The 25,339-nt window shown below is 39.2% G+C and overlaps 2 protein-coding genes across 2 annotated transcripts; one reads left to right on the top strand and one right to left on the bottom strand.

The window, feature by feature from the left end:
* Positions 1 to 2,400: 2,400 nt before the first annotated feature.
* On the bottom strand, positions 2,401 to 3,162 carry cldn23.2 (claudin 23.2; the record flags this gene model as incomplete). Its single annotated transcript, XM_079804416.1, has 1 exon — positions 2,401 to 3,162. The coding sequence occupies one exon, from the start codon at positions 3,160 to 3,162 to the stop codon at positions 2,401 to 2,403; it is 762 nt and encodes a 253-aa protein (XP_079660542.1).
* Positions 3,163 to 11,082: 7,920 nt separating this feature from the next.
* Positions 11,083 to 21,792, top strand: parm1 (prostate androgen-regulated mucin-like protein 1). Its single transcript, XM_079804374.1, has 4 exons — positions 11,083 to 11,168; positions 11,646 to 12,215; positions 20,884 to 20,962; positions 21,570 to 21,792. The coding sequence occupies exons 1-4, from the start codon at positions 11,132 to 11,134 to the stop codon at positions 21,646 to 21,648; spliced, it is 765 nt and encodes a 254-aa protein (XP_079660500.1). The 5' UTR covers positions 11,083 to 11,131; the 3' UTR covers positions 21,649 to 21,792.
* Positions 21,793 to 25,339: the final 3,547 nt, after the last annotated feature.

The following is a 25,339-nucleotide window of genomic DNA, read 5'->3' as shown; positions in this document are numbered from 1 at the left end:
AATTTTCTTCATGTTTTAATTTTAACCATATAAAGCTCAGTTGAGCAGCACTTTGTTTGACAAAAAAGTTTAATTTAATTAAAAGATACATTAAATTAATGTCTTATGTCTTCATATGATTACCAGAAAATATATAACACATAATTTGTGGGAAATCTTTTCATAGAAATTAAATTAAAAAGAAAAGAAAAAAAATGGTTGTTTTTAAGAATTAAATTAAGTAGCTAGTATAGCCTACTATTTACTAGTAACTATTACAGTATACAAACATCACAGATAATGGCAGACAGCAACCAGGGCAGCTCTGGCATAATGTCAATAACACTTCTATAAATGACTTACAGGTTATTTACAGTTATTGATGTAAACATCCCCAAAGTACCGAAAAAAGGTACTTAAAATGTGAACGGTACCCAACCCTACTTATAAATAAAGAAAATATTATAGAAGCCTATTTCTGCCACATAAAGGGGAAAATGTTTTTGTAAATCACAATCAAGACATGCTAAGTCATATTTATGACTTATCAAAATTAAGACATACAAGGTCGAAATTGACTTAAGAAGTCATAAGTCGTAATTTCGGCTATCTCATTATTTTGTCTTTTTAAAACTTATGAAGTGTCATAATTTCAACTTTTAATGTCTTAATGTCATAAGACATACTAAGTTAATAAAATAATGCCATATCATTTAAAAATGTTATGTCCATAAATAAAATAGCTTATTAATGGAAATGCAATAAAAGGATAATATTTATTATTAGGATGCATGAAGTAGTGCTCGACATTGTTCCAAATGAGCAATCATTCATCATTTATTATATTCATGCAGGCACATAAATGAGCCATAGCTCTTGGGACAGTGTTCATCATCAAAAAAAAGGAAAATACAAAGAAATAAACAGCCTTCAACCATTTGCATTACAATTTATGGATGGACGGACGTCAATTACAACATAACTTCCACAAAGATATTTTACATTTGGTTCTGTCTTGTACACCAGAGACATACACTTCTGTACCGTGTGCAGTGCTTGTGCAAACATTAGCTTTCTTCAGAAGAATGTGTTTGCTTTTTGCAGTTGGCATAACTAAAAAAGGTTGCTGATAAGTTACAGTATTTACACATTAGAGCCCAGTGCTACAAAAAGACATCGAAGGTACTGCCAACAAAATCATAAGGGCTTTACATTATAAAGTGCAAAGTATAAAACCAAACTGATGGTGTTAGTGCTATTCGACATAACTTCAAAACCTCACTTCCCTTAACAGAACATTTATAATGGTAACCATGATTTCCGCGAAAATACCATAGCTGAGCAGTTGATATGACCTTAAAATAAACTGATAACATCAATGATAATACAGGTGGTCACATGATGAATAACAGTTCATCAAAAAAGGTATTTCCGCACACACACACACACACACACACACACACACACACACACACACACACACACACACACACACACACACACACACACACACACACACACACACACACACACACACACACACACACACACACACACTAACATCCTGTTGAACATGAACTAAAAAACTAACAACATAAAACATAACCGGCAATAAAAATAAAACCTATTTAAACTTTGGGCCACTTCCTTTTACTGCTTGCTTTTACTGTACATTTTATAGTGACTAAGTTTTTTTTTTTACCAGAAAAATATTATATTTTACAATGTCATTGTAAAAAATATATAAGGCATTTTCGAAATAGGCCTACATATTTTCCCACAATATAACTGGTCACTGTTATTCAAAAAAACGAAATTAAATGTGACCCTGGACCACAAAACCAGTCATAAGTCGCACAGGTATATTTGTGGCGAACTACACATTGTATGGGTCAAAATTATAGATTTTTCTTTTATGCCAAAAATCATAAGGGTATTAAGTAGCTAAATATCATGTTCCATGGAGACATTTTCTAAGGACTTTAAAGAAGATTTTCTCAATATTAAGATTTTTTTGCACCCTCAAGATTCCAGATTTTCAAATAGTTGTATCTCTATCTGTATCTTTATTTATTCCGCTTTCAGATGATTTTACATCCCTGCTGAAGAAAACCCCCCCCAGATAAAATAGCCTAAGATGGTTGGCTGGTTTTAGCTGGTCTCCCAGGCTGGTTTAGAGGGGTTTTTTTTAGCTGACCAGGCTGGTCAAGCTGGGAGACAAGCTAAAAGACCAGTTGAACACCAGCTTGGTCAGCCTGGGAGACCAGCTAAAACCAGCCTAGGCTTGTTTTCTTCTTCAGGGATTGGAAAGGCTGATTTGATCAATCTGACTGATAAACTCTGGAATTTTCGCGAGGAAGTGATGGTTACACTGGTGATGGTCGTAAGGTTCTTGAGTTCACAAGGTTAAAAGTTTGTATTTTACAAATCTGAGTCGTAAGGTCGTGCTTTATTCGCCGTGTTCACTGGTCTGCTGTCCCGTTGCGTCTTCGCTCGTGTGAAGTCCATCTCACTTTGTTTGGAGTAATACGGGACGCTGCTGGCCGCGCTGCTCGCGCTGATTACACTGAGCGATGTGACTCTGTGCGGTGGAGAGGGATAGCGCGCGAACTTCACCGCGTCCGTCCTCGACTTCCGACCATCACAGCGCCGACACAACCCGATGGACATCACCAAACCTCCGAGCACCTCCATGCACCCACCGATGAAGCCCAGCACCAGGCAGTATCCCACACGAATATCGGTGGATGTGGAGAAGATGGAGGTCATGATGTGAGTGTACCACGCCACTGGGATGATTGTGAGGACCCCTGAGATGAAGATGAGAACCCCACCGACCCCAGCCACGGTCCAGTGCGGGTTATCACTCCAGCATCTGACTCCGGCTGATGCCACGCCGATGGCGATGACATTGAGAATGAGTGATGCCAGCATCAAGCCTCGCGCGATCTGTATGATCTGAGCGCTGAAGTACTGCGTGTCCTGTTGGTTGCAAATAATATTCTGGGATGATGCAAAAGTCTTGCAGATGTCCCATAATCCTTGTTGGAGGACCAGATCGATGGGTTGTCCAGGGATGTTGTTGATCGTGCGCCAGGCTGGTGCGACGGTGCTGACCAGCTCCAGAAGCCAACCGCAAGGTGCGAGCACCATCCCGAAAATAAAAATCCCAGGAGTTCGCATGATAGATTTGGGAGATCACAAACGAACACACAAAAAAAGCCTGCTGGGAATGAATTACTTTGTTTCCGGTGTTTAAAAAGTAGACGGGCAGCAGAAACTTCAGGTGGGAGGATCCCATACAATCTGGCAATTGTTGAAAGTCACGTGACTGTCGGTCATCATGTCAACATCAAAACTGCTCCAAGTTTCGACGCCTATTCTAAGCACACCTGTAGTTTCCCGCCCACTTGGCATTGCGTCACCAGTTGATAAATAATTGGAATATGTCAATTTCTTAATTTTACATGGTAGCCTATACAGCCTAAGCAGAAAAAATGAAGAAAAATGCAAATATATTGGCTATATAATTATTATAATATAATTAGAATTTTTTTAAGATCTTTTATTTTACCTTTTTGTTTTCTTTTAATCATTCTAAATGTCTGGCATCTAAAACTTTGTCAGTTTTTCTTGTTTTCTGTCCGCTTCCCAGATAGCAATTTGATTTTGGGCCGCATCAAGGTTGAATTACGGCCTATGATTGGCCCAAAATCTGCTTGCCGAAAGTAAACCAGATCTGGAATTAACATTTCAGCTTTTGGGTGCATTCTGTACTTAAAGGGATAGTTCACCCAAAAATTTAATTTCTGTCATTAATTACTCATCCTCATGTCGGTTCCCCTTTGTGTTGTTTCTCATGTTGTTTCTCATTGGTTCTTGTGGCAGCTCAAACGTGCTGTGTAACATGAGAATGAACCTCATTGGTTCTCGCAGAAGCTCAGATGTGCTGCGTAACACGAGAATTAACCTCATTGGTTCTTGCCGAAGCTCAGATGTACTGCGTAACACAAGAATGAACCTCATTGGTTCTTGTGGAAGCTCAAACGTGCTGCGTAACACAATAATTAATCTCATTGGTTCTTGCAGAAGCTCAGATGTGCTGCGTAACATGAGAATTAACCTAATTGGTTTTTGCAGAAGCTGAGATGTGCTGCGTAACACAAGAATGAAACTCATTGGTTCTTGCTGAAGCTCAAATGTACTGCATAACACAAGAATGAACCTCATTGGTTCTTGTGGCAGCTCAAACGTGCTGTGTAACATGAGAATGAACCTCATTGGTTCTTGCAGAGGCTGAGATGTGCTGCGTAACACAAGAATGAACCTCATTGGTTCTTGCAGAAGCTCAAACGTGCTGCATAACATGTGAATGAACCTCATTGGTTCTTGCAGAAGCTCAAACGTGCTGCATAACATGAGAATGAACCTCATTGGTTCTTTGCAGAAGCTCAAACGTGCTGCGTAACACGAGAATGAACCTCATTGGTTCTTGCAGAAGCTCAGATGTGCTGCATAACACGAGAATGAACCTCATTGGTTCTTGCAGAAGCTCAGATGTGCTTCATTACACGAGAATGAACCTCATTGGTTCTTGCAGAAGCTCAAACGTGCTGCGTGACACAAGAATGAACCTCATTGGTTCTTGCAGAAGCTTAGATGTGCTGCTTAACACGATAATGAACCTCATTGGTTCTTGCAGAAGCTCAGATGTGCTGCGTGACACAAGAATGAACCTCATTGGTTCTTGCAGAAGCTTAGATGTGCTGCTTAACACGAGAATGAACCTCATTGGTTCTTGCAGAAGCTCAGATGTGCTGCATAACACGAGAATGAACCTCATTGGTTCTTGCAGAAGCTTAGATGTGCTGCGTAACACTAACAAACCTCATTGGTTCTTGTAGAAGCTCAAACGTGCTGCATAACATGAGAATGAACCTCATTGGTTCTTGCAGAAGCTCAAACGTGCTGCGTAACACGAGAATGAACCTCATTGGTTCTTGTAGAAGCTCAAATGTGCTGCGTAACACGAGAATGAACCTCATTGGTTCTTGCAGAAGCTCAGATGTGCTGCATAACACGAGAATGAACCTCATTGGTTCTTGCAGAAGCTCAGATGTGCTTCATTACACGAGAATGAACCTCATTGGTTCTTGCAGAAGCTCAGATGTGCTTCATTACACGAGAATGAACCTCATTGGTTCTTGCAGAAGCTCAAACGTGCTGCGTGACACAAGAATGAACCTCATTGGTTCTTGCAGAAGCTTAGATGTGCTGCTTAACACGATAATGAACCTCATTGGTTCTTGCAGAAGCTCAGATGTGCTGCGTGACACAAGAATGAACCTCATTGGTTCTTGCAGAAGCTTAGATGTGCTGCTTAACACGAGAATGAACCTCATTGGTTCTTGCAGAAGCTTAGATGTGCTGCTTAACACGAGAATGAACCTCATTGGTTCTTGCAGAAGCTCAGATGTGCTGCATAACACGAGAATGAACCTCATTGGTTCTTGCAGAAGCTTAGATGTGCTGCGTAACACTAACAAACCTCATTGGTTCTTGTAGAAGCTCAAACGTGCTGCATAACATGAGAATGAACCTCATTGGTTCTTGCAGAAGCTCAAACGTGCTGCGTAACACGAGAATGAACCTCATTGGTTCTTGTAGAAGCTCAAATGTGCTGCGTAACACGAGAATGAACCTCATTGGTTCTTGCAGAAGCTCAAACGTGCTGCATAACACGAGAATGAACCTCATTGGTTCTGAGAATGAACCTCATTGGTTCTTGCTGAAGCTCAAATGTGCTGCGTAACACGAGAATGAACCTCATTGGTTCTGAGAATGAACCTCATTGGTTCTTGCTGAAGCTCAAATGTGCTGCGTAACACGAGAATGAACCTCATTGGTTCTTGCAGAAGCTCAAACGTGCTGCATAACATGAGAATGAACCTCATTGGTTCTTTGCAGAAGCTCAAACGTGCTGCGTAACACGAGAATGAACCTCATTGGTTCTTGCAGAAGCTCAGATGTGCTGCGTAACATGAGAATTAACCTAATTGGTTTTTGCAGAAGCTGAGATGTGCTGCGTAACACAAGAATGAAACTCATTGGTTCTTGCTGAAGCTCAAATGTACTGCATAACACAAGAATGAACCTCATTGGTTCTTGTGGCAGCTCAAACGTGCTGTGTAACATGAGAATGAACCTCATTGGTTCTTGCAGAAGCTCAGATGTGCTGCGTAACACAAGAATGAACCTCATTGGTTCTTGCAGAAGCTCAAACGTGCTGCATAACATGAGAATGAACCTCATTGGTTCTTGCAGAAGCTCAAACGTGCTGCATAACATGAGAATGAACCTCATTGGTTCTTTGCAGAAGCTCAAACGTGCTGCGTAACACGAGAATGAACCTCATTGGTTCTTGCAGAAGCTCAGATGTGCTGCATAACACGAGAATGAACCTCATTGGTTCTTGCAGAAGCTCAGATGTGCTTCATTACACGAGAATGAACCTCATTGGTTCTTGCAGAAGCTCAAACGTGCTGCGTGACACAAGAATGAACCTCATTGGTTCTTGCAGAAGCTCAAACGTGCTGCGTGACACAAGAATGAACCTCATTGGTTCTTGCAGAAGCTCAGATGTGCTGCATAACACGAGAATGAACCTCATTGGTTCTTGCAGAAGCTTAGATGTGCTGCGTAACACTAACAAACCTCATTGGTTCTTGTAGAAGCTCAAACGTGCTGCATAACATGAGAATGAACCTCATTGGTTCTTGCAGAAGCTCAAACGTGCTGCGTAACACGAGAATGAACCTCATTGGTTCTTGTAGAAGCTCAAATGTGCTGCGTAACACGAGAATGAACCTCATTGGTTCTTGCAGAAGCTCAAACGTGCTGCATAACACGAGAATGAACCTCATTGGTTCTTGCAGAAGCTCAAACGTGCTGCATAACACGAGAATGAACCTCATTGGTTCTGAGAATGAACCTCATTGGTTCTTGCTGAAGCTCAAATGTGCTGCGTAACACGAGAATGAACCTCATTGGTTGTCGCACGACAAGCGAACATGCTTGAGCTTCCGTTTACCACAACTGATGTGTGAGTTGATGAATGTTTATATGTAAAAGACTGAATTAATTGGGCTAAACCACTCAATTCATTTGTATTAGTTTTACGATATCTTTATGAACTTCAACTGTCAATGGAGGGATAGAAATGTCTCAGATTGCATAAAAAAAATCTTAAAGATGAACAAAAGTCTTATAGGTTTGGAACGACATGAGGGTGAGTAATTAATGACAGAATTTTCTTTTTTGAGTGAACTATCCCTTTAATTTATGCTGCATCAAAACTCTTTAGCAGTGTTATTATAGTTATAACTAATTAAGATTAAAACCATCAAAAACATTTTCATTACTTGAAATAAAATAAACACTAGATTATACTGCTGTGAGATGGTGGTCAAGTGTGTTAAACCATGGAACTGATATGCAGAAGGTTGCTGGTTCGATCCCAGCGGTCACTACCAGTGTATCCTTGAGCTAGGCACTTTACTCCATGTTGCTCCAGGGGGATTATCCCTGTAATAAGGGCACTGTAAGTCACTTTGGATAAAAGCGTCTGCCAAATGCATAAATGTAAAATGTAAATGTAGTAGTACCTAAATGAAAATATAACACTTCTCTGTAAAGAGTTCGTGCATTTTGAACATTTCACAGTGTTGGCACATTGTAATATTCTGTCTATGGTAAGGTTGTTGCATCATTCTGCATATGTCGAAACCATGAAAGTATGTTTGAAATGACACTCTGAAACTACAGCCATTCATAGAACACACCCCTCAATCACTGCTTTCTGTTTAGAGTCTTTGATTAAAAAAATAAATATTCTTTCCTCTTTCACCACATTAAACCAATAATGTGCTGACAGAATCAATGTATTTGATATATACATTGATCCCTTTCCCAAAATACCAGCGTAGCATAAGTTAGTTAGCTGCTCTAGGCTTGTTTAAGATACAGAATCTGGCCTAGTCCGGTGTTGAAAACCAGTCAAAGCATGGAAACCAACTCATCTTAGACCAGCAGATCACCTTATGGTCTTTTCATCAGGTTTCTTATTCTGATTTATACTGTTACTGTTAACACTGATACTGATATCATCATCATAATGGTGCATTTGTGAGTTGCAAAACAAAGTCAACATGCCCTTTGCTCCTACTGAGCTCCACCTGTATGACTCTCTACACAGATCATCATGGAATGTGGTTAGGAATGAGGATAAACTAAGTTGTCTCAGCGTACATGTAATGATGATATGACAACATGTTGTTTCCACCTGTAGTCTTGCTATAATTGTCATTTGTACCTAAACTGTGCACTATCTTACAATAAGCTTGTTGGAGAAACAATGGGGACAAGAAGGATCAGTAATGCAGTTCCAATGTATGTAAAACTACACCAATGTTGATATAGTATTGTATTAAAAATCTGTATCATTACATTAGCCCCCGGTTTCACAGACAAGGCTTAACCCTTGATCGGCCCTTGGGGTCCAGCTGACCCCACTGGACTTTTCCTCCATTTTTTAAAAGTGTTCCCTTCATCTCAGGGCCATGAGACTCAGTGACTTTTCCTAAATAATCTATATAAACATGCACAAACATGGGCTTGATTTGGTTGTTCTAAAGGTGTGTAAAAATTTTTTTACAGTTTAAGTCCCTCGGGGTCAGACTGACCCCACATTGAAAATGAATGGGAAAGTGTAAAGAATTTTTTTTTTTTCACTTTTTTTGTCAAAAAAAATTAAATGTCTACATTTATATCAAGGTCTGGTCCTAGAGCATAAACACAAAGTAGAACGAACTTTCTATCTCATACACACACACACGTACACACGTACACACACACACACACACACACACACACACACACACACACACACACACACACACACACACACACACACACACACACACACACACGTGTGTGTGACTGCAACAGAGAGTATTTTTATTGAAATTGGCAAATAAAATCAACAAAACTGGCATAAATCTGAAAGATTTTCATACATAAATGAAGGACTAATACTAGAGCACAAATGCAATATGGAACAAGCATGTTCACTCACACACACACACACACACAGGTGTCTGGGGGCATTTTTTAGATTTTGGCAATGAATGGGAAAATGTAAAAAATGCTTTTTTTTCTCCACTTTGTTTGTCAAAAAAAAATCTACTAAATCCAGTATAAATCTGAAAATGTCTACATTTATATCAAGATCTGGTCCTAGAGCATAAACACAAAGTGGAACGAACTTTCTGTCTCATACACACACATGCGCGCACACACACACACACACACACACACACACACACGTTTGTGACTGCAACAGAGAGCATTTTTATAGAAACTGGCAAATAAAATCAACAAAACTGGCATAAATCTGAAAAAATTCCATACATAAATGAAGGACAAATACTAGAGCAAATGCAACATGGAACAATCATGAGAGAGGGTTTAAAGGGTTAGTTCACCCAAAAATGAAAATTCTGTCATTAATTACTCACCCTCATGTCGTTCGACACCCGTAAGACCTCCGTTCATATTCGGAACACAAATGAAGATATTTTTGTTGAAAGCTGATTGCTGAGAAAGGCTTCAGATAGGCCTCCATTGGCATTCAGTACATTTACACTCCCAAGACCCATAAAAGGCACTTAAAACGTTGTTACAAAGTCCATCTCACCACAGTGACTCTACAATAATTTTACGATGCGACGACAATAGTTTTTGTGCGCAAAAAAAAAATCAAAATAACACCTTTATCCAACTTGTTCTTGTCTTCCGTGTGTGCCTCCACGACGCATGCGCGAGAATATGACGTAGCGCTGGGGTTCGGGAATTCATGAAATGCACACTTTAGCCCGATTTTGAGAACTACGCCGAGACCTAAAGCACGATCAATGTAGAATTCAACAGCTTAGATACGTGCGTCTTCCTCTGCTTGTAAACAAATCGCTTCTGGGTCATGTGTCCGAACGCCGGATCTGCGTCATATTCTCGCGCGTGCGTCGTGGAGGCACACACGGAAGACAAGAACAAGTTGGATAAAGGTGTTATTTTGATTTTTTTTTGCGCAAAAAAACTATTGTCGTCACATCGTAAAATTATTGTAGAGTCACTGTGGTGAGATGGACTTTGTAACAACGTTTTAAGTGCCTTTTATGGGTCTTGGGAGTATAAGTGTACTGAATGCCAATGGAGTCCTATCTGAAGCCTTTCTCAGCAATCAGCTTTCAACTAAAATATCTTCATTTGTGTTCCGAATATGAACGGAGGTCTTACGGGTGTCAAACGACATGAGGGTGAGTAATTAATGACAGAATTTTCATTTTTGGGTGAACTAACCCTTTAACTATAATTCCTAAAGTTTTTCCACAAACCTACAGATGGCAGTATTCCGTGGTGTAGTCTGTTTGTCTTTAGCTTTTTACTTTTGGCGACTGCATTTAGGCTTCAAAATTCATAAAAGTTGTGTTCATCTGTGAAAATGATCTTGATGGACAAGACGTGTGCTTCTCGGACAAGAGCAAAATGTAGGGCAGGACTTGATCTCACGTGAGTGACAGGTTATTGTCCCGCCCCTATGCCAGTTATCACATCATCATCAGAAAAGAGATGAGCAAGAGGGAGGGAAGGTTATTTTGAATATAAGATTAGGCAGCAGATTAATTAAAAGAATTGTGATGAACAATTTATAATAAACACAGGTATTTTTGATTTGATGGTGACTGTAAGTGCACAGACGTCTCAGTGAATCTTCTATGATTTGCTCCTCTCTAGTGGCGAGTTTTGGCCATTGCATGTCATGGTCTCCTACGATAAACTGTTTATAATTCGTGCCATTTGCCTACACTCCATATACAATACCTCGCTTTTTATTTGCCAAGAAAGCACCTTTGCCCGCATGTTTATTTGCTCGTCTGATATGGCATTATTAGAAGAGGTCACAATAGAGCGGAGGCGTGCACGCCTGCGCGCTCACGACCTGTGCGTGTGAATTTCCTTCTTGTCACTCACATGTGTTGGAGTGCAAGAGAAACGGTTAAACAGTCGCAGCGTAAGAAACGAAAGAGGAAGGAAAATGAAGATGCACTTTTCAACGCTGGTGATATTTGCAGGTATGTTTATAATGGGTACTATGTCAAACATTATAGTGTTCACTTAGCTACTTATTATAAGTTATCAACAACAATAATTATTTTACGGACCTTTGAATTAAAATGACATTGCTGTTGTAATTAATTAGCCTAATAGCCTACATGTGACATCTGTAATATAAATTGTAATATTAAATATTATGCTTACCAATTCATTAAAAACACGTGCTACTAAAATTGCCATTTGACGTTACTGTATGTGTAGCTCGTGTTACTTTAGTTTTTATAAGGTGTAATAAAGGTAATTTGAATTTAAACATAGGCTACTGTAATGTGCAACTACTACAGCACATAAAGCGACTCCACGTAAGTGTTTCCTGTTTAGAAGATGCAGTTTTGGTGCAAGATGTGGTTATTATTGATATGTATTGTGTGTTAAGTTAAGTTAATGTAGACTTTTTGTGGCTTTTTGGTTGTTTTTGTGTGTTGGACTTGAAGGTTGGATGATATTTGGAGGCAGCACAGATGACACATCGACAGCAACAGCAGAAACTACATCTCATTCAACGACATTGACTTCTAACGTTACATACACAGCATCAGCTAATGTCACTGAGGGAAACACGAGTCAATCTGTCTCCACGGTCGTCAGTTCAAATGAAACAACAACTGATTTCCCTATGATTTCCACCTCGAGCACTACAAACGACTCTACATCTGCTCAGACAACAGCAAATACAACCTCTAGCGATAATACTACCTCCTCAGCAACGGAGCTCACCAGCGTAGTCACCAATGCGACCAACGAATCGACCACATCGAGTTGGGTGAATGTAACTCAGACAACATCCTCTTCTTCAGAGAATTTTACCTCAACGAACACAACGCTGGGAAACACGACAGCGGTTGTTACTAGTGCCAAAACTACATATATGGTTACTAGTACTAGGCCTACAACCAAACTTGTGCCCTCTTCTACTGAGTTAAAAACGACAACCAAAAATCCGGTAGCATCGTCCACACAACACGATACCAGTCTTGGAAAAAACCCAGAGGGCCTGAGCTCGGGTATGAGTGCATATTTTTTGCAACTTGTGTAAATATTTCATTGTATCATCAATACAGTGTTTCAGTCCCACCAATTTATCCAGCTGAATGAATGCTAAGTTTTGTTTTCTGACCTTCTGCTCCAGATCTTAAGTAGGTCAAGGGGTGTATTGTATTTCCTTATAAGACTCTTTAGTTTCCTATATGGTTTTCATAAACCGGGTCAGGTAAATTAAAATTCAAACTTTTTTATTGAGGTTAACAACTAAAGTGATGAAATTTTAGTATGAAATTTAAAGGAGTAGTTCACTTTAAAATGAAAATTACTAGGGGTGTACCCTCCTGCCACGATTCAATACATATCACGCTACAACATTACAATTACACCATGACTACACCGTTGATTAAAATGCAAAATTTGGGATTACGGTGGGGCTATAAATTAATAGGCTAGGACTTTTTTGCATTATTATAGGCTACATTGTATTTTCATCATTATAGTAGTTGAATGTAGTACTGACACTAAAACTCTGTAAACTTGCATTTTTTCCTCATATAGTAATTTTCATTTGGGTGAACTATTCAAAATACATATTGCCACTATCCATGATGCATTGTTACACCCCTAAAAATTACCCCATGATTTACTTACCCTTAAGCCATTCTAGGTGTATATGATTTTCTTCTTTCTGTTGAACACAATTCAACTTATGGAAAAGGCGCAACTGGCGTGGCGTATCACTAGAACGTAGCGTAAGCTTTTTGAACTGCGGGAGGCGGACGCAAGTTGAATACGGAAGTTGGTCTGCCGGAAGCTAGATATTTTACTTTATAAAGTTTTAAATATGGATATTTTTCTTACAAAACCCCATCGGTTCGCTTCAGAAGGCCTTTATCAACCCCCCCGGAGCCGTGTGGAGTATGTTTATTATGGATGGATGTGCTTTTTTGAGCTTCAAACTCAATGGACACTGCCATTATAAAGCTTGGAAACGTCAGGATATTTATTAATATAACTCCGATTGTGTTCATCAAAAAGAATAAAGTCATATACACCTAGGATGTCTTGAGGGTAAATCATGGGGTTATTTTCATTTTAAAGGGAACTACTCCTCTACTCCTCCTGTTTTTCTAACTAGCCTAAGTCATAAAATATTTTATTTTATTTTATTTCCTCAAGCCTGTAATTAAACTATATTAAATACAAACATTCTTGGATATTGACCAAGGCAGTTAACAAACAGGTTAGTGTTTTTAGCAACTGGATTTATTATTTTGTACACACCCAAACCACTGATTCCCGAACACGTTAAGTGTGTTCAAAGTAGAGCTGCAACTAACGATTATTTTTTCTGTCGACTAATCTAACGATTATTTTTTCGATTAGTCGACTAATCTAACGATTATTTTTCCAGATTAATCTTATTATTCTTTTTTACTGATTATTGTATTTCAAAGAGGGTAGTGAATTTGTATATTATTTTAACATGAAATCAATGAATGATGACAATATTAATTGTATTTCAGGAAGGGTAGTGTACATAGTGTGCCATTTTATAATGAAATATATGAACAAAAGAAGCTTTTTAAACATAATATATAATGATACTATTCATCATAAAATGTATACAGAGTAGGCCTAATTAGGAAAAGTTGTTTACTATAGTAGTTGAGTATGATTTACTTATTGATTTGTGTCAATAGTAAACGAAAATGCACTTGTATTTATCTGCAAAAGGTTCACATACAGGAGCTTTCAGCATAGTGTTAATGTATAACTAGTCGTCTATTTTGAAGATACATGTGCATAAACAACGACTAAAGCTGCCAGAAGTTTTTGCCCAAACTTCAAAGACACATTTAAATTATTAAAGCTAGAGGCATATCTTAACTTTAATGTTACTTTAATCATGTAAACTACCTATATACAACAAGTTATTATGCATATGTGTTTGGGACAGAGCGGAACCAGGTCGCATTAACAGGAGATATATGCAGCCCATAATAAATAAAAGCACGAGACGTACTGGGGTCGGAGAAGAACCCAGGAAAATGTGACCGTCTGTTGCAATACACGCGCCACGGTTCAGCTGCGCGAGAGAACACTGGCAGATGGGTTGCCAGGTTTACACAACAAAACCCACCCATTCGTTACTCAAAACTAGCCCAAAACAAGCCCAATCGCGTTTCGGGGAGGTTCTCTGGTAAACATCGCGTTCGGGGGGTTAAATATGTGTGTTTTTTTGCTTCAACCCGCGGACATAAGACACAGCCCGCGGCAACAGTGTAGAAGTAGCCCAATTCCGCGGAAAAAAGCGGTCTTGGCAACACTGACTGCAGTGTGAAAGCTCCCGCTCTCCACGCGCACAGCTTCTGCTCTGCCACTGCGTGCAGTGTGAAACCGGCATTACAGAGCGAACAAAGCACAGTTTTATTCGGCTTCTGTTTAAAGTACTCCCACACTTTTGAATGTCGCGGTCTGGCTTTATATGATAAATGATCATTTTCACTATGCCCGGGAGCAGAAGCTGCCATTATTCTAGATCTTCTGTTTCATTCTAGAACGTAAATAATGTGCCGCCGACGCGTCGACGCATTTCACGCACGTCGACGTATTTTCGTAGTCGACGTCATCGACGACGTCGACGCGTCGTTGCAGCCCTAGTTCAAAGCAGGGGCGATTCTAGGGTCAGAGCTTTAGGGGTGCTGAGCACCCAATGAACCCCACTGCCACCACCCACCCTCTTTCACACAAAAACAAAAAATATGTCTATTGAAAAATAACTTTATCATTTTAACATTGATTCAACTAACTCCAAAATCCAGATTTTTTTTCTTCTTTTTTTTTGAGACCTTTTCAGAACACCAGCTTAATTGTGATAGTTCACACAGACAGCCCCCTGTAACAAACACAAAACCTTCTTCACTCAGCTGGTTTTCCTGACCGATAACTCCATGTGCCTCATTTTGTATCAACAGTCATCAGATTGGTTATATTAGATTCAACTTTATTGTCATTGAACAAAGTAACAGGTACTTGGACAACAAAATGTAATTCATCTTCTGTAAATTATTTACAAATGGCCATCTCTAACATATCTGGATGCATGCCTGTCTGAACTTTCATAAACCAATATGTCATCAATAAATAATAATAAAACAAGCTTCATATCAAGAGCAAAAAAAAAGAAAAAGAAACAAAAAAGAAGGTAAAAACAAAAAGTCCAAAATATCCAGAGTATTTACAGACGTCTTGAAAATACTTAGAAAGTAAAGATATAAAAAAAGAAAGAGGGAAATCTTTGAAGTACTTCCCCTGAATCCCCATTTGCCTCTACTTTGGGAGAGTTAATCTATGTCGCCGCACTTTGAGGGTGGCAAACCTGTCAATGACCCTTTGGTGTTCAATTTTTTCAAGCAACTCCTTCTCAATAGACATCACAGCTAGGTGCTGGAGTCTGCTTTGGCCTGTGGTCCTCCTGAGCCATGTATGGAGCCGACGCAAGGCACTAAAAGACCGCTCACATGTACAGCTGCTAACTGGTATTGTCAAGGCAACCTGCATAACAGCTTTCAGTGAAGGGAACATTTCCGAATCTAGGAGTTTGTACACTGCTAGCATGTCCTGAACTGTACCAGCCTCACTCTTGCGCTTCAGAAAGTTTTTTGCGACTATCACTTCCTCTGACTTAAGTTCAATATGGTAATGCAGAGCCAGTGCTGTCAGATGAGGCTCAGACAAGAAATGGCCTGAGGTTGGACTGCATGCCTGAATTCCATTGAGCACATCCTCATTCACACCAGAAAAACGCCTCTCAAGTTCACAGATCATTCGGTCCAGACAAGGAAACAAAAGTTTCCTCTTGAGATCTTCAGACTCTGAAGAGCCACAGGTTTCACTGCCTGCCCCACAAGCTGACTCAACAACATATTCATCCATTCTCTTTGTCTTACGCCTCTGTCCTGAGGATGATTCTACTGCTATCTGGTTTGCCTCACACATAGCCATTGTTCTGGAGTACAGATCTGCAGCAGTGGTATCACTGCGTTTCTGCTTCATGGTGTCAGTCACTGCATTTTTGTATGTCACTGCTTGGGCAATGTCAATGGTCTCCTTCTGTAGGTATCTATGTAAACCTGCTGTTACAGACAGGAGAGTGTGGAAAACCATCAGCAAATACACTGAGGAGAATTTTAGGAGAGTTTTGCCCTCAATCCAACTGCTGTAGGTGTCTTGATTGTGGAGAGGCACTCAATGATAGCAGGGAAATTATCAATCACTGCAGTCACTGAATGAAGCTGGCATGCCCAGCGTGTAGTTGACAACTGCACAAGTTCTCTTGGCTGCAACCCTAACTTCTTTTGAGTGTCCACAAACTTATGGTGGTTTACAAGGGAGACACTAAAGAAAGAATGGAGACTTTCCAGCATGTTGAAGAACTCTGTGGCTTCAGAGACAACTTTGCATGTGTGACATAAAACAAGATTTAACTCATGTGCATAGCAATGCACATAAATTGCCTCAGGTTGCTTTTTTTTTAAATGGGCTTGTACACCCCCAACATCCCCACTCATGACAGCTGCCCCATCGTAGGTCTGTGCCACACATTTCAACTGATCAATTCCCTTCTTTACCAACTGATTTTCAATTGCAGCTGTTATCGAAGAAGCATCAAACTGTGACACCTCTGTAAGGGCTAGGAACCTTTCTTTGACGGCACCCTCAACAGACACGTATCTAACACAGAGTGCCAACTGTTCTGTCTTTCCATCCCTGGCTTCATCAGCCATAATGGCATACATATTTGCTCCCTTTATCTCACTGATGATATTTTCTGTTATTTCTTGTGAACAGCACTCTATCATCTCATTTTTCAGATGAGAGGAACGTGGTGTTTGAAGGGGCTGTGTATCTTTGCAAGAAGGGATCAAATTTCGTCAAAAGTGACATGCACTCTAGGAAATTGCCTTTTTTGTGACTCTCATCCGTTTCATCATGACCTCTGAATGCTATGCCTTGCTTCCCCAAGAAGCAGGTTACTGCCATAATACGCTCTAGGTACTGCCTTCTTTCACTAATTTCAGTGGTACTTGCTGCCTCTATCTGCTCTACAACATTCCCTTTTGACAGGCTTGCTTTGTAGCTGTTCCAACAAACCACACTGTCCTTATGTGACTGTGTTGTTTCATGTTTTTGAAACTTGCTAAGAGCCTTTTGCCAGTTATTAACTCCATCATTAACAAGTGCATCCTTTCTGACATTTTTGCCAAATACCCTACAAGGAAAGCAGAAAGCAGCATTTTGTCTAGCTGAGTATTCCAGCCATCTGAAACTTTTGAACCACTGTTCTTGAAAGGCTCTTTTTTGTGTGCCAAACTGAGTATGAGGGTATTGAGACAGCTTTAACTGTTTAGGACCAGTGTCCTTATCCCCTAAGTCTGAACAGCTCTCTTCTGTCTCTGCTGCTTTGGCTTGGTGCTCTCTATGTTGCACTCCCTCTGTCTCTTCATTTCTTTCACTAGTCAATTCCCTCTCATCCCTTATGGACTCTCCCTGTTGTTTTCCTCCTTTATTAAGAAAAACTGTGGTGTAAAATAATGTTACAAAAAAAATGTAATATAGGCTACTTAATGCCAATAAGTTTGTATAGGAGTACACACACATAAACAGGAGTAGTTACTGTTTTGCTTGCCACTATTCACTATATGTCAATTTATTGTTGTTATTTCCTCACCTGATTCTTCCTGCATGCTCTCCCTTTCCCTTTCTCCTTCGCCATCTCCCTCTCTTTCCCTTGGCACTGACAATCATACACAAATATATTGTAGGCAGGAGAGTTGAGGACAGTTTGTCATGTCACAAAAATGAGACCATTTACAGATTCTAAGGATATGATCAAAAGGCACACAGAGGCGTGTCATTTTAAATGTCTTTATTATTATTATTATTGGGCTTAGAAACTTTTTAAATGACAAATTCATTTTACAAGAGAAGCTTGTGAGTTTGAAATAAATATAAATAAAATAAAAACAGGGGACCATTGCCTAGATAAGTAATTTGATACAACTACAGCTGGTTTGCATTATCTGTTACTCTAGCTCAACACTTTTCAGAAGAACAAAAAAAACAAAACAAAAAACAAGACAGAGGTCATTATGGACTGTCCCTAGTCTCTCACCTGAATCTGTCTTTTTTCTTTTAAATAATTGTCGTATGTCCATTGCTCACTGCCAGGCCACAGACAGACAGACACACACACGCACACACACACACACACACACACACACACACACAGACAAAGAGAGAGAGAGAGAGCGAGAGAGTTATGCTAGGAGTTCAGGAGTTAAGCCTGTTTCAGGTTAAATCCTGTGTGTGATGAATGAATAGCAAAAGAAAAACATGAAACTTTCTTTTATTGTCTAGTTTGATAGTCAGCCACAACTGAAAAATAACAGATATAAATCTAGGAATTTATAACAATTCATTTAAAAAGCCACAGTGAGTGTTTTCAGTGATACGTCGTTTGTTTTCACTCCAAACGCCAGGGCTTCATGTTTCTATGACGACTGACCAGAAAAGACGCATGTGACGTCATGTTTACATGACTCTCGATTGTTAAAATGAGTATCAAATTAACGATAAACTACTTACTTCTCTCCGTTTATGACTATGGACGAGTCACCCAGGGGCCGGTTGCATAAACCGCTAAGACTAGTCTTACAAGTTAGACATACATTTTTTTTCTTTAAGACTGTTCACATTTTTTTTAAATCAGTTACATAAAAACATAGACTGGCCTAATTTGATACGAAAAGTAAGACTGAATGCCACTTGCCTAACTGCTAGTGGCTCATACTAGATCTTAAGACACTGTCTTAACATAATGGCTTAGTTTATGCAACTGGCCCCTGTGCTACTCCACAGCAGCGGCGACCCGCCGGACTAAAAAGTCCGAGAATAAACACTTATTATTGGTGTACCACCATGGTGATTCAGGATACTGACTCCAGTACTCACCGATATGGTTTCGAAATCGGAACAACTCTAGGTAAAAGGAAAGAAGTGTCAGACACAGCTTTCAACCGATCACAACACTACTGCACGTGTTCTCACTCTGCGTGTGTTCCGCGCTGGATGACGGTCGTGCTGAGCGGTGCAGGTACAGAGGAGAAGTAGAAGAAGAGAAGAGGATGACACCATTTGCTATGCGGGGATGTTTTCATTTTCCTCCTTAACACATACATTTTAAACCACAAACTACGGGGTATGTTTTGGACATTATTTAACCGTGTAAAAGACTAACAAAAAATTTAAATAACACAATTTCTTACTCCAAGTTTTAGGGGTGCTGAGCTCCTTTTTAGGGGTGCTGAAGCACCCCTAAAAAGGGGCTAGCCTCGCCCATGGTTCAAAGTTAATATTTAATACAGTAACTGAGTGATTGAACCATTAACAGTTACCTATAGCCTTTTCCCGTAATGTTTATATTGTTCCTCACCCTTTTCATAGCATCTAAGTAGGACACTTCGACCACACTTAAAACTGTCTGAATGTCATTGCACCTGACCCCACAACAAACAAGTGTCATCTGCAAACAAATGCTACTAGAGCTTTTCTCAGAACAAACATTTTTGCTCAAGGAATTTTAGCTGGTGTTTAGGGCTGTGCAATATATCGAAATATCGCATATGTACATATCGCAATATGCATATTGCAAGGGCACACGATATCTGAATGGTTTTAATAGGCTACTTCAACATTGTGAAAAATGTATGTTTTAGGTTGACGCATATCAGAGAATAGACTGGGCACACGACTGTTACTTATGTGACTTGCTTGACGTTAAAAAGAGTTATTAAACACAATAACTTGCGAAAAACAACTACTTGCAGTCTCGTGCTGTCTGCTGTCTGACTCACACACCGAAACGTGCGCGCAAGCCATTTTTCTTTTCGTGTCTTGTTACACAGTCGAACTGTCAAATACACACACAGTTATGTCAAAATGGCTGTCTTGATGAGTATTCATGTAAAACACAGTCGGTTATGCTTTAAGTGAAAGATATCAGTTGGGGAAAGAAATAGATTTTACACACTTAAAGCAATATCGTATCGCATATCGAATATCGCATTATTTAACAAGGATATCGCATATTGCATTTTTCTTCAATATCGCACAGCCCTACTGGTGTTTCAGTGATTTTGGGTGGATGTATGAAGTCAGTTCTCCTCAAGTTCACACATACTGTAGGAGAGTAACCACAGATGTAGTTCAACGCATTAAGTATGGACATGATCCGCTACCATGTGACAACCACAAAGTGGAACATCTTGAACACTGTAACTTTTGTCCTGTCATTTCAAACCTGACACACCTCTTTTTGTGAGACATAGCTTTGAGAGAGAGAGTGTGTGAGCGACCGAGCGTGCATGTGGTGACATTCACATTTTTAAGTGTGTCCGAAGTATCTAAATGAATTCCCTGTATGCAAAAAGAAAGAGTGTAAGAAAATTACACGCTTGTCTTTTCAGTATACTTTTTTTTGTACTTGATTTTTGTGTTTTGCTTGATATGAATAATTAATAATAGAAACAATATAGTAATTCTTAAAATGCCTAAAATAGCTTTCATGACTGACTATGTCAGATATGATTGAGCAAACTAAATATTTTCCTTGTTCCTTTTTAGGGAGTGTCGCTGGAATCATAATTGGCTTCCTTGCTATTGTATTAATCTTACTTGTTGGGGCGTACTTCTTCAAAATCAGGTGAGTCAAGAGAAAAAATTTAGTTATTTGTAGTCATCTTTTTTTATTTTTCTTCCAAAGCATTTTATGGTGAGTCCCACAGAGCTGATCATTTATATATATATATATATATATATATATATATATATATATATATATATAAAAGAAGGGGATAATTTTTGATGGGGATAATTCGTTTTTTTGTTATAAATTTAATAAATATATATATTTTTATTGTTACATTTCATCATGAACAAAGATGTGAAAAATAAAATGCATTAAACTTAAATTGTAGTAGTATTTATACATGCATCATAGTAGTTTTTATTGTAGTGAGTTTAATATTTGCTGATTGTGATAAATTATGACTGAGAAGGACAATATTTTGCATTACAGTAGTTGGGAGGGAATGTGCTTAAATCACATTAAATGGCACAAAAAAAAAAATCTAAAATAGATGCTATTTCCTTTATGCAAAATATATAATATTTTTGTCTTCAAATTTTGGGGTGAATATTATTATCCCTTTAATGCATAGTAGGCGATAACAGAGTTAATTTACATTTTACTTTTGCAATTATTGTTAAATTGATTGTCAGTGGCCTTATGATTTGTTTGTGTGTTGCAGACGTTCTTCTTACGGACGCCTTTTGGATTCTGAGCACAGCACTGTGGGGAATTTTCTCAACCCAATGTTTGATGGCTAAAAAGGGAAGTGTTCATGAAGAAACATTCATTTCTGAGAAATAACCTAGACGCGTTTCTTTAGCAATGAATATAGCATCAGATTCTGTATTTTGGCCTCAATATTGCCACCTCAGTCAGTCTAAATATAGATCATACGCTGACCAGAATCAAGAAGTTTTTAGAATGTACATTCTTAAAGGGATAGTTCACCCAAAAATGAAAATTCTGTCCTTTACTCGCCCTCAAGTTGTTCCAAACCTGTATGAATTTCTTTCTTCTGCTGAACACAGAAGAAGATATTTTGAAGAATGTAATGGAAGTCAATGGGACCAATCAACTTGTTTGGTTACCCACATTCTTAAAAAAAATATTATTTTGTGTTCAGCAGAAGAAATAAATTCATACAGGTTTGGACAACTTCGAGGGCGAGTAAATGATGACTGTTCATTTTTGGGTGAACTATCCCTTTAAAAACAAAGGTTCCAAAAGGGGGCTCTCAAAATGATGCTATAGAAGAGCCAGTTTTGGTTCCACAAAGAAGTGAACAATTCTTAAGGGTGTGTTCACACTTGGCATGTTTGGTTCGATTAAAACGAACTGGAAACAAACAGCCACCTGAACCCTGGTGCGCACCAAACAAGCGGACCGAGACCACTGAAAACGAACCGCTTTCAAACAAACTCTGGTGTGTTTCAACTAAAATATGAACACCGCACAGACAAAAGACGTAAACGAACCAAAAACGCGGTGGTCAAGCATACCTGTTTTTTCCCTGATCACAATATTGCCCATCACAGTTCGGAACAGGCATCAGAACCGCGTCTCCTCGCAGCAGATCTTCCTTTGTGTGTGTGATGGAGGGGTTCCTGCCGCTGTTTTGACTCCTTTACACATTTTATAAGCTCTTCACGAGTTCTCCGCTGGTCAAAATGCCATCATATGTAGGCTACGCACATAACGTGTGCATTTAGACCAGCACAGTATTGTTTGGGAAGTTCCGTCTCAAAATATACGTAATAAAAACCGACCAATCAGGTTGTGAACATATTTAGGTTTGGTGTTAAAATGCCAATGTGAATGCTAAGCAGACGAGGACTAAATTGTTTTTTATTAGTTTTTTGGTCCAGACCAAGCGAACTGAACTACAAGTGTGAACACACCCTAAAAGAACCTTGTTTTTCTCAGTGTGAAGAACATTTTAAAAATCTAAAGAACCTTTTGTGGAATGCAAAGGTTCCGTGAATGTAAAGGTTCAACATGGAACCATCAATGCCAATAAGGAACCTTTATTTTTAAGTGGCAAGGTTTTCTGTAAGTATGAAGGCTGGAAATGGAAATTAGGTAAATTTTAGTTTGTGAAATGTATTGTCTAATTGTATTGGGTATATTTTCTGGCTAATTAGTTTGCTCTGATTATATGCGCAAAATGTTCATCTCATGATCATATTTTTCAGTGTAAATAAACCACTTTAATAATTGTTTTAAATCAAAGCCTCACATCTCAAACAGGCCACTTGCGTTCATTATTGGTCTCTAAGAGTGGCCTTATCATTTAGTATAATTACAGCTCTGCCCTCAGCTGTGGCCTCCACTATTCATCTGAAGACAGCCTCTGTTTTAACACGAAGAGCGTTTAACATTTCTGTAGCTTTAACAATAACAGATTTTCCCCCCCTTGTCATTGTAATGGCAGCGATCCGCAATCAGCATGCAATTAAGCATTTAAACAGTCAAGACCGTTATTAGAGACTTAAAAATAAGCCATCAAGCAAATGGAGGCACATTAACAAAACATCTGGTGTTCTGGTCTGTTTGAAATCGGGCTCAGTAAGTAGTGTGGCAGGTTGTTTTATTCGCATCCATGAATTAATTTTTTTATGTTTAAAACCACTCGTGTTGTTTCCTCTCTTAGTTTTTTTCCCTACCTGTTCAGCAGCAACCACTGTTTCCTGTTTTTGCAAAAGTTCTAGTTTCAAAAATGGCACAAACCACAGCAGCAGTCTAAATCACTGGTCTTAAACAGAAGTGACTGATTTTAAAACTGTCAATGTGTATGGAAAATTATCATATTAAACTTCATTAATATATATATATAAAATGACATTTGATATAATATATTTTTTTGCATGTGTCTTGAATGCTTTGACAAATCAAAAGATTTCCTATGTGTTATATTCTCTTTCCTGTGATTAATATATTGTCACTCATTTATGAATATGGTGCACTTTAAGTATTAGAGAACCAAGTCTGACGTTTTTTGTTGTTTTGAGACATGTCCACCGATCAGTCATAACATTATGACCACTGACAGGTGAGGTGAACAACACTGATTATCTCTTCATCACGGCACCTGTTAGAGAGTGGGATATATTAGGCAGCAAGTGAACATTTTGCCCTTAAAGGTGAAAGTATTAGAAGCAGGAAAAATGGGCAAGCGTAAGGATTTGAGGGAGTTTGACAAGGGCCAAATTGTGATGGCTAGACGACTGGGTCAGAGCATCTGCAAAACTGCAGCTCTTCTGGGGTGTTCCCAGTCTGCAGTGGTCAGTATCTGTCAAAAGTGGTCCAAGGAAGGAACAGTGGTGAACCGGCGACAGGGTCATGGGCGGCCAAGGCTCATTGATGCACGTGCGGAGCAAAGGCTGGCTCGGGTGGTCCGATCAAACAAACAAGCTACCTCAAATAGTAGCTCAAATGGCTCAAGAAGTTAATGCTGGTTCTGATAGAAAGGTGTCAGAATACACAGTGCATCGCACAGTGCACAACAGACCAGTCAGGGTGCCCATGCTAACCCCTGTCCACCTCTGAAAGCGCCAACAGTGGGCACGTGAGCATCAGAACTGGACCACGGAGTAATGGAAGATGGTGGCCTGGTCGGATTAATCACTTTTTCTTTTACATCACGTGGATGGCCGGGTGCATGTGCGTCGCTTACCAGGTTGAACAAACAAGTCCGATCCACGGAGGCCCTACCTCGCTACTTACAGGACTTAAAGGATCTGCTGCTAACATCTTGGTGCCAGATACCACAGCACACCTGCAGGCGTCTAGGGGAGTCCGTGCCTTGACGGGTCAGGGCTATTTTGGCAGCAAAATGGGGACCAACAGACAATTAATTTAAAAGTCATAATGTTATGCCTGATCGGTGTAGATATATGTTTTATAAACTAATACATACATGATCTTAGCATCAAGGTTTGAGACAAACTATATTCAGACAATGTCTCATATAAATAAAGGAATGGAAAACAATACAGCTCATATAAAATTTAGTTTGTCCTCCTGAGGTTTCTGAAGATCACCTGCTTTCACAGACCATTCGTTGCAAAAAAGGATGAACTAGTTCCTATTTTGTTCTTTCAATGCAAAGACCATGCAGTTTGTTCCCTCTCAAATATGGCTGTGACCTCAAATATCAGAATCCTGACCTCATTTTACTGGAGGACAAGCAATCATTGTGTGCACTGAACTTACATTCACATATTAAACGTATAACATTCCTATAACTAATTCTAAATCTGAAGAAATTAAAACTTCAAATCTGGCAGACCTAAGCGCTGTTTGTTCTTTACTCTACCTTGCATGTAATGCATTATGAAAGTGATAAATAGAGATGAAATTGAAAACTTTCTCCCTTTCATATCAATGATCTAGCCTTTTTTTATATTACATAAACCAAATCTCATTTGAACCCAATTTCCCCTTCATTTC

Source organism: Gobio gobio, assembly GCF_949357685.1.
Source record: "Gobio gobio genome assembly, chromosome: 22".
Classification (NCBI taxonomy): domain Eukaryota; kingdom Metazoa; phylum Chordata; class Actinopteri; order Cypriniformes; family Gobionidae; genus Gobio; species Gobio gobio.
The sequence above is the reverse complement of the archived record's forward strand: the minus strand, read 5'-3'. Positions and strand labels throughout refer to the sequence as shown.

Coding starts and splice junctions, on each gene's coding strand:
- parm1 (XM_079804374.1), top strand. CDS start 11,132: ATGAAGATGCACTTTTCAACGCTGGTGATATTTGCAG. Junction 12,216..20,883: donor CCCAGAGGGCCTGAGCTCGG/GTATGAGTGCAT, acceptor GTTCCTTTTTAG/GGAGTGTCGCTGGAATCATA. Junction 20,963..21,569: donor GCGTACTTCTTCAAAATCAG/GTGAGTCAAGAG, acceptor TGTGTGTTGCAG/ACGTTCTTCTTACGGACGCC.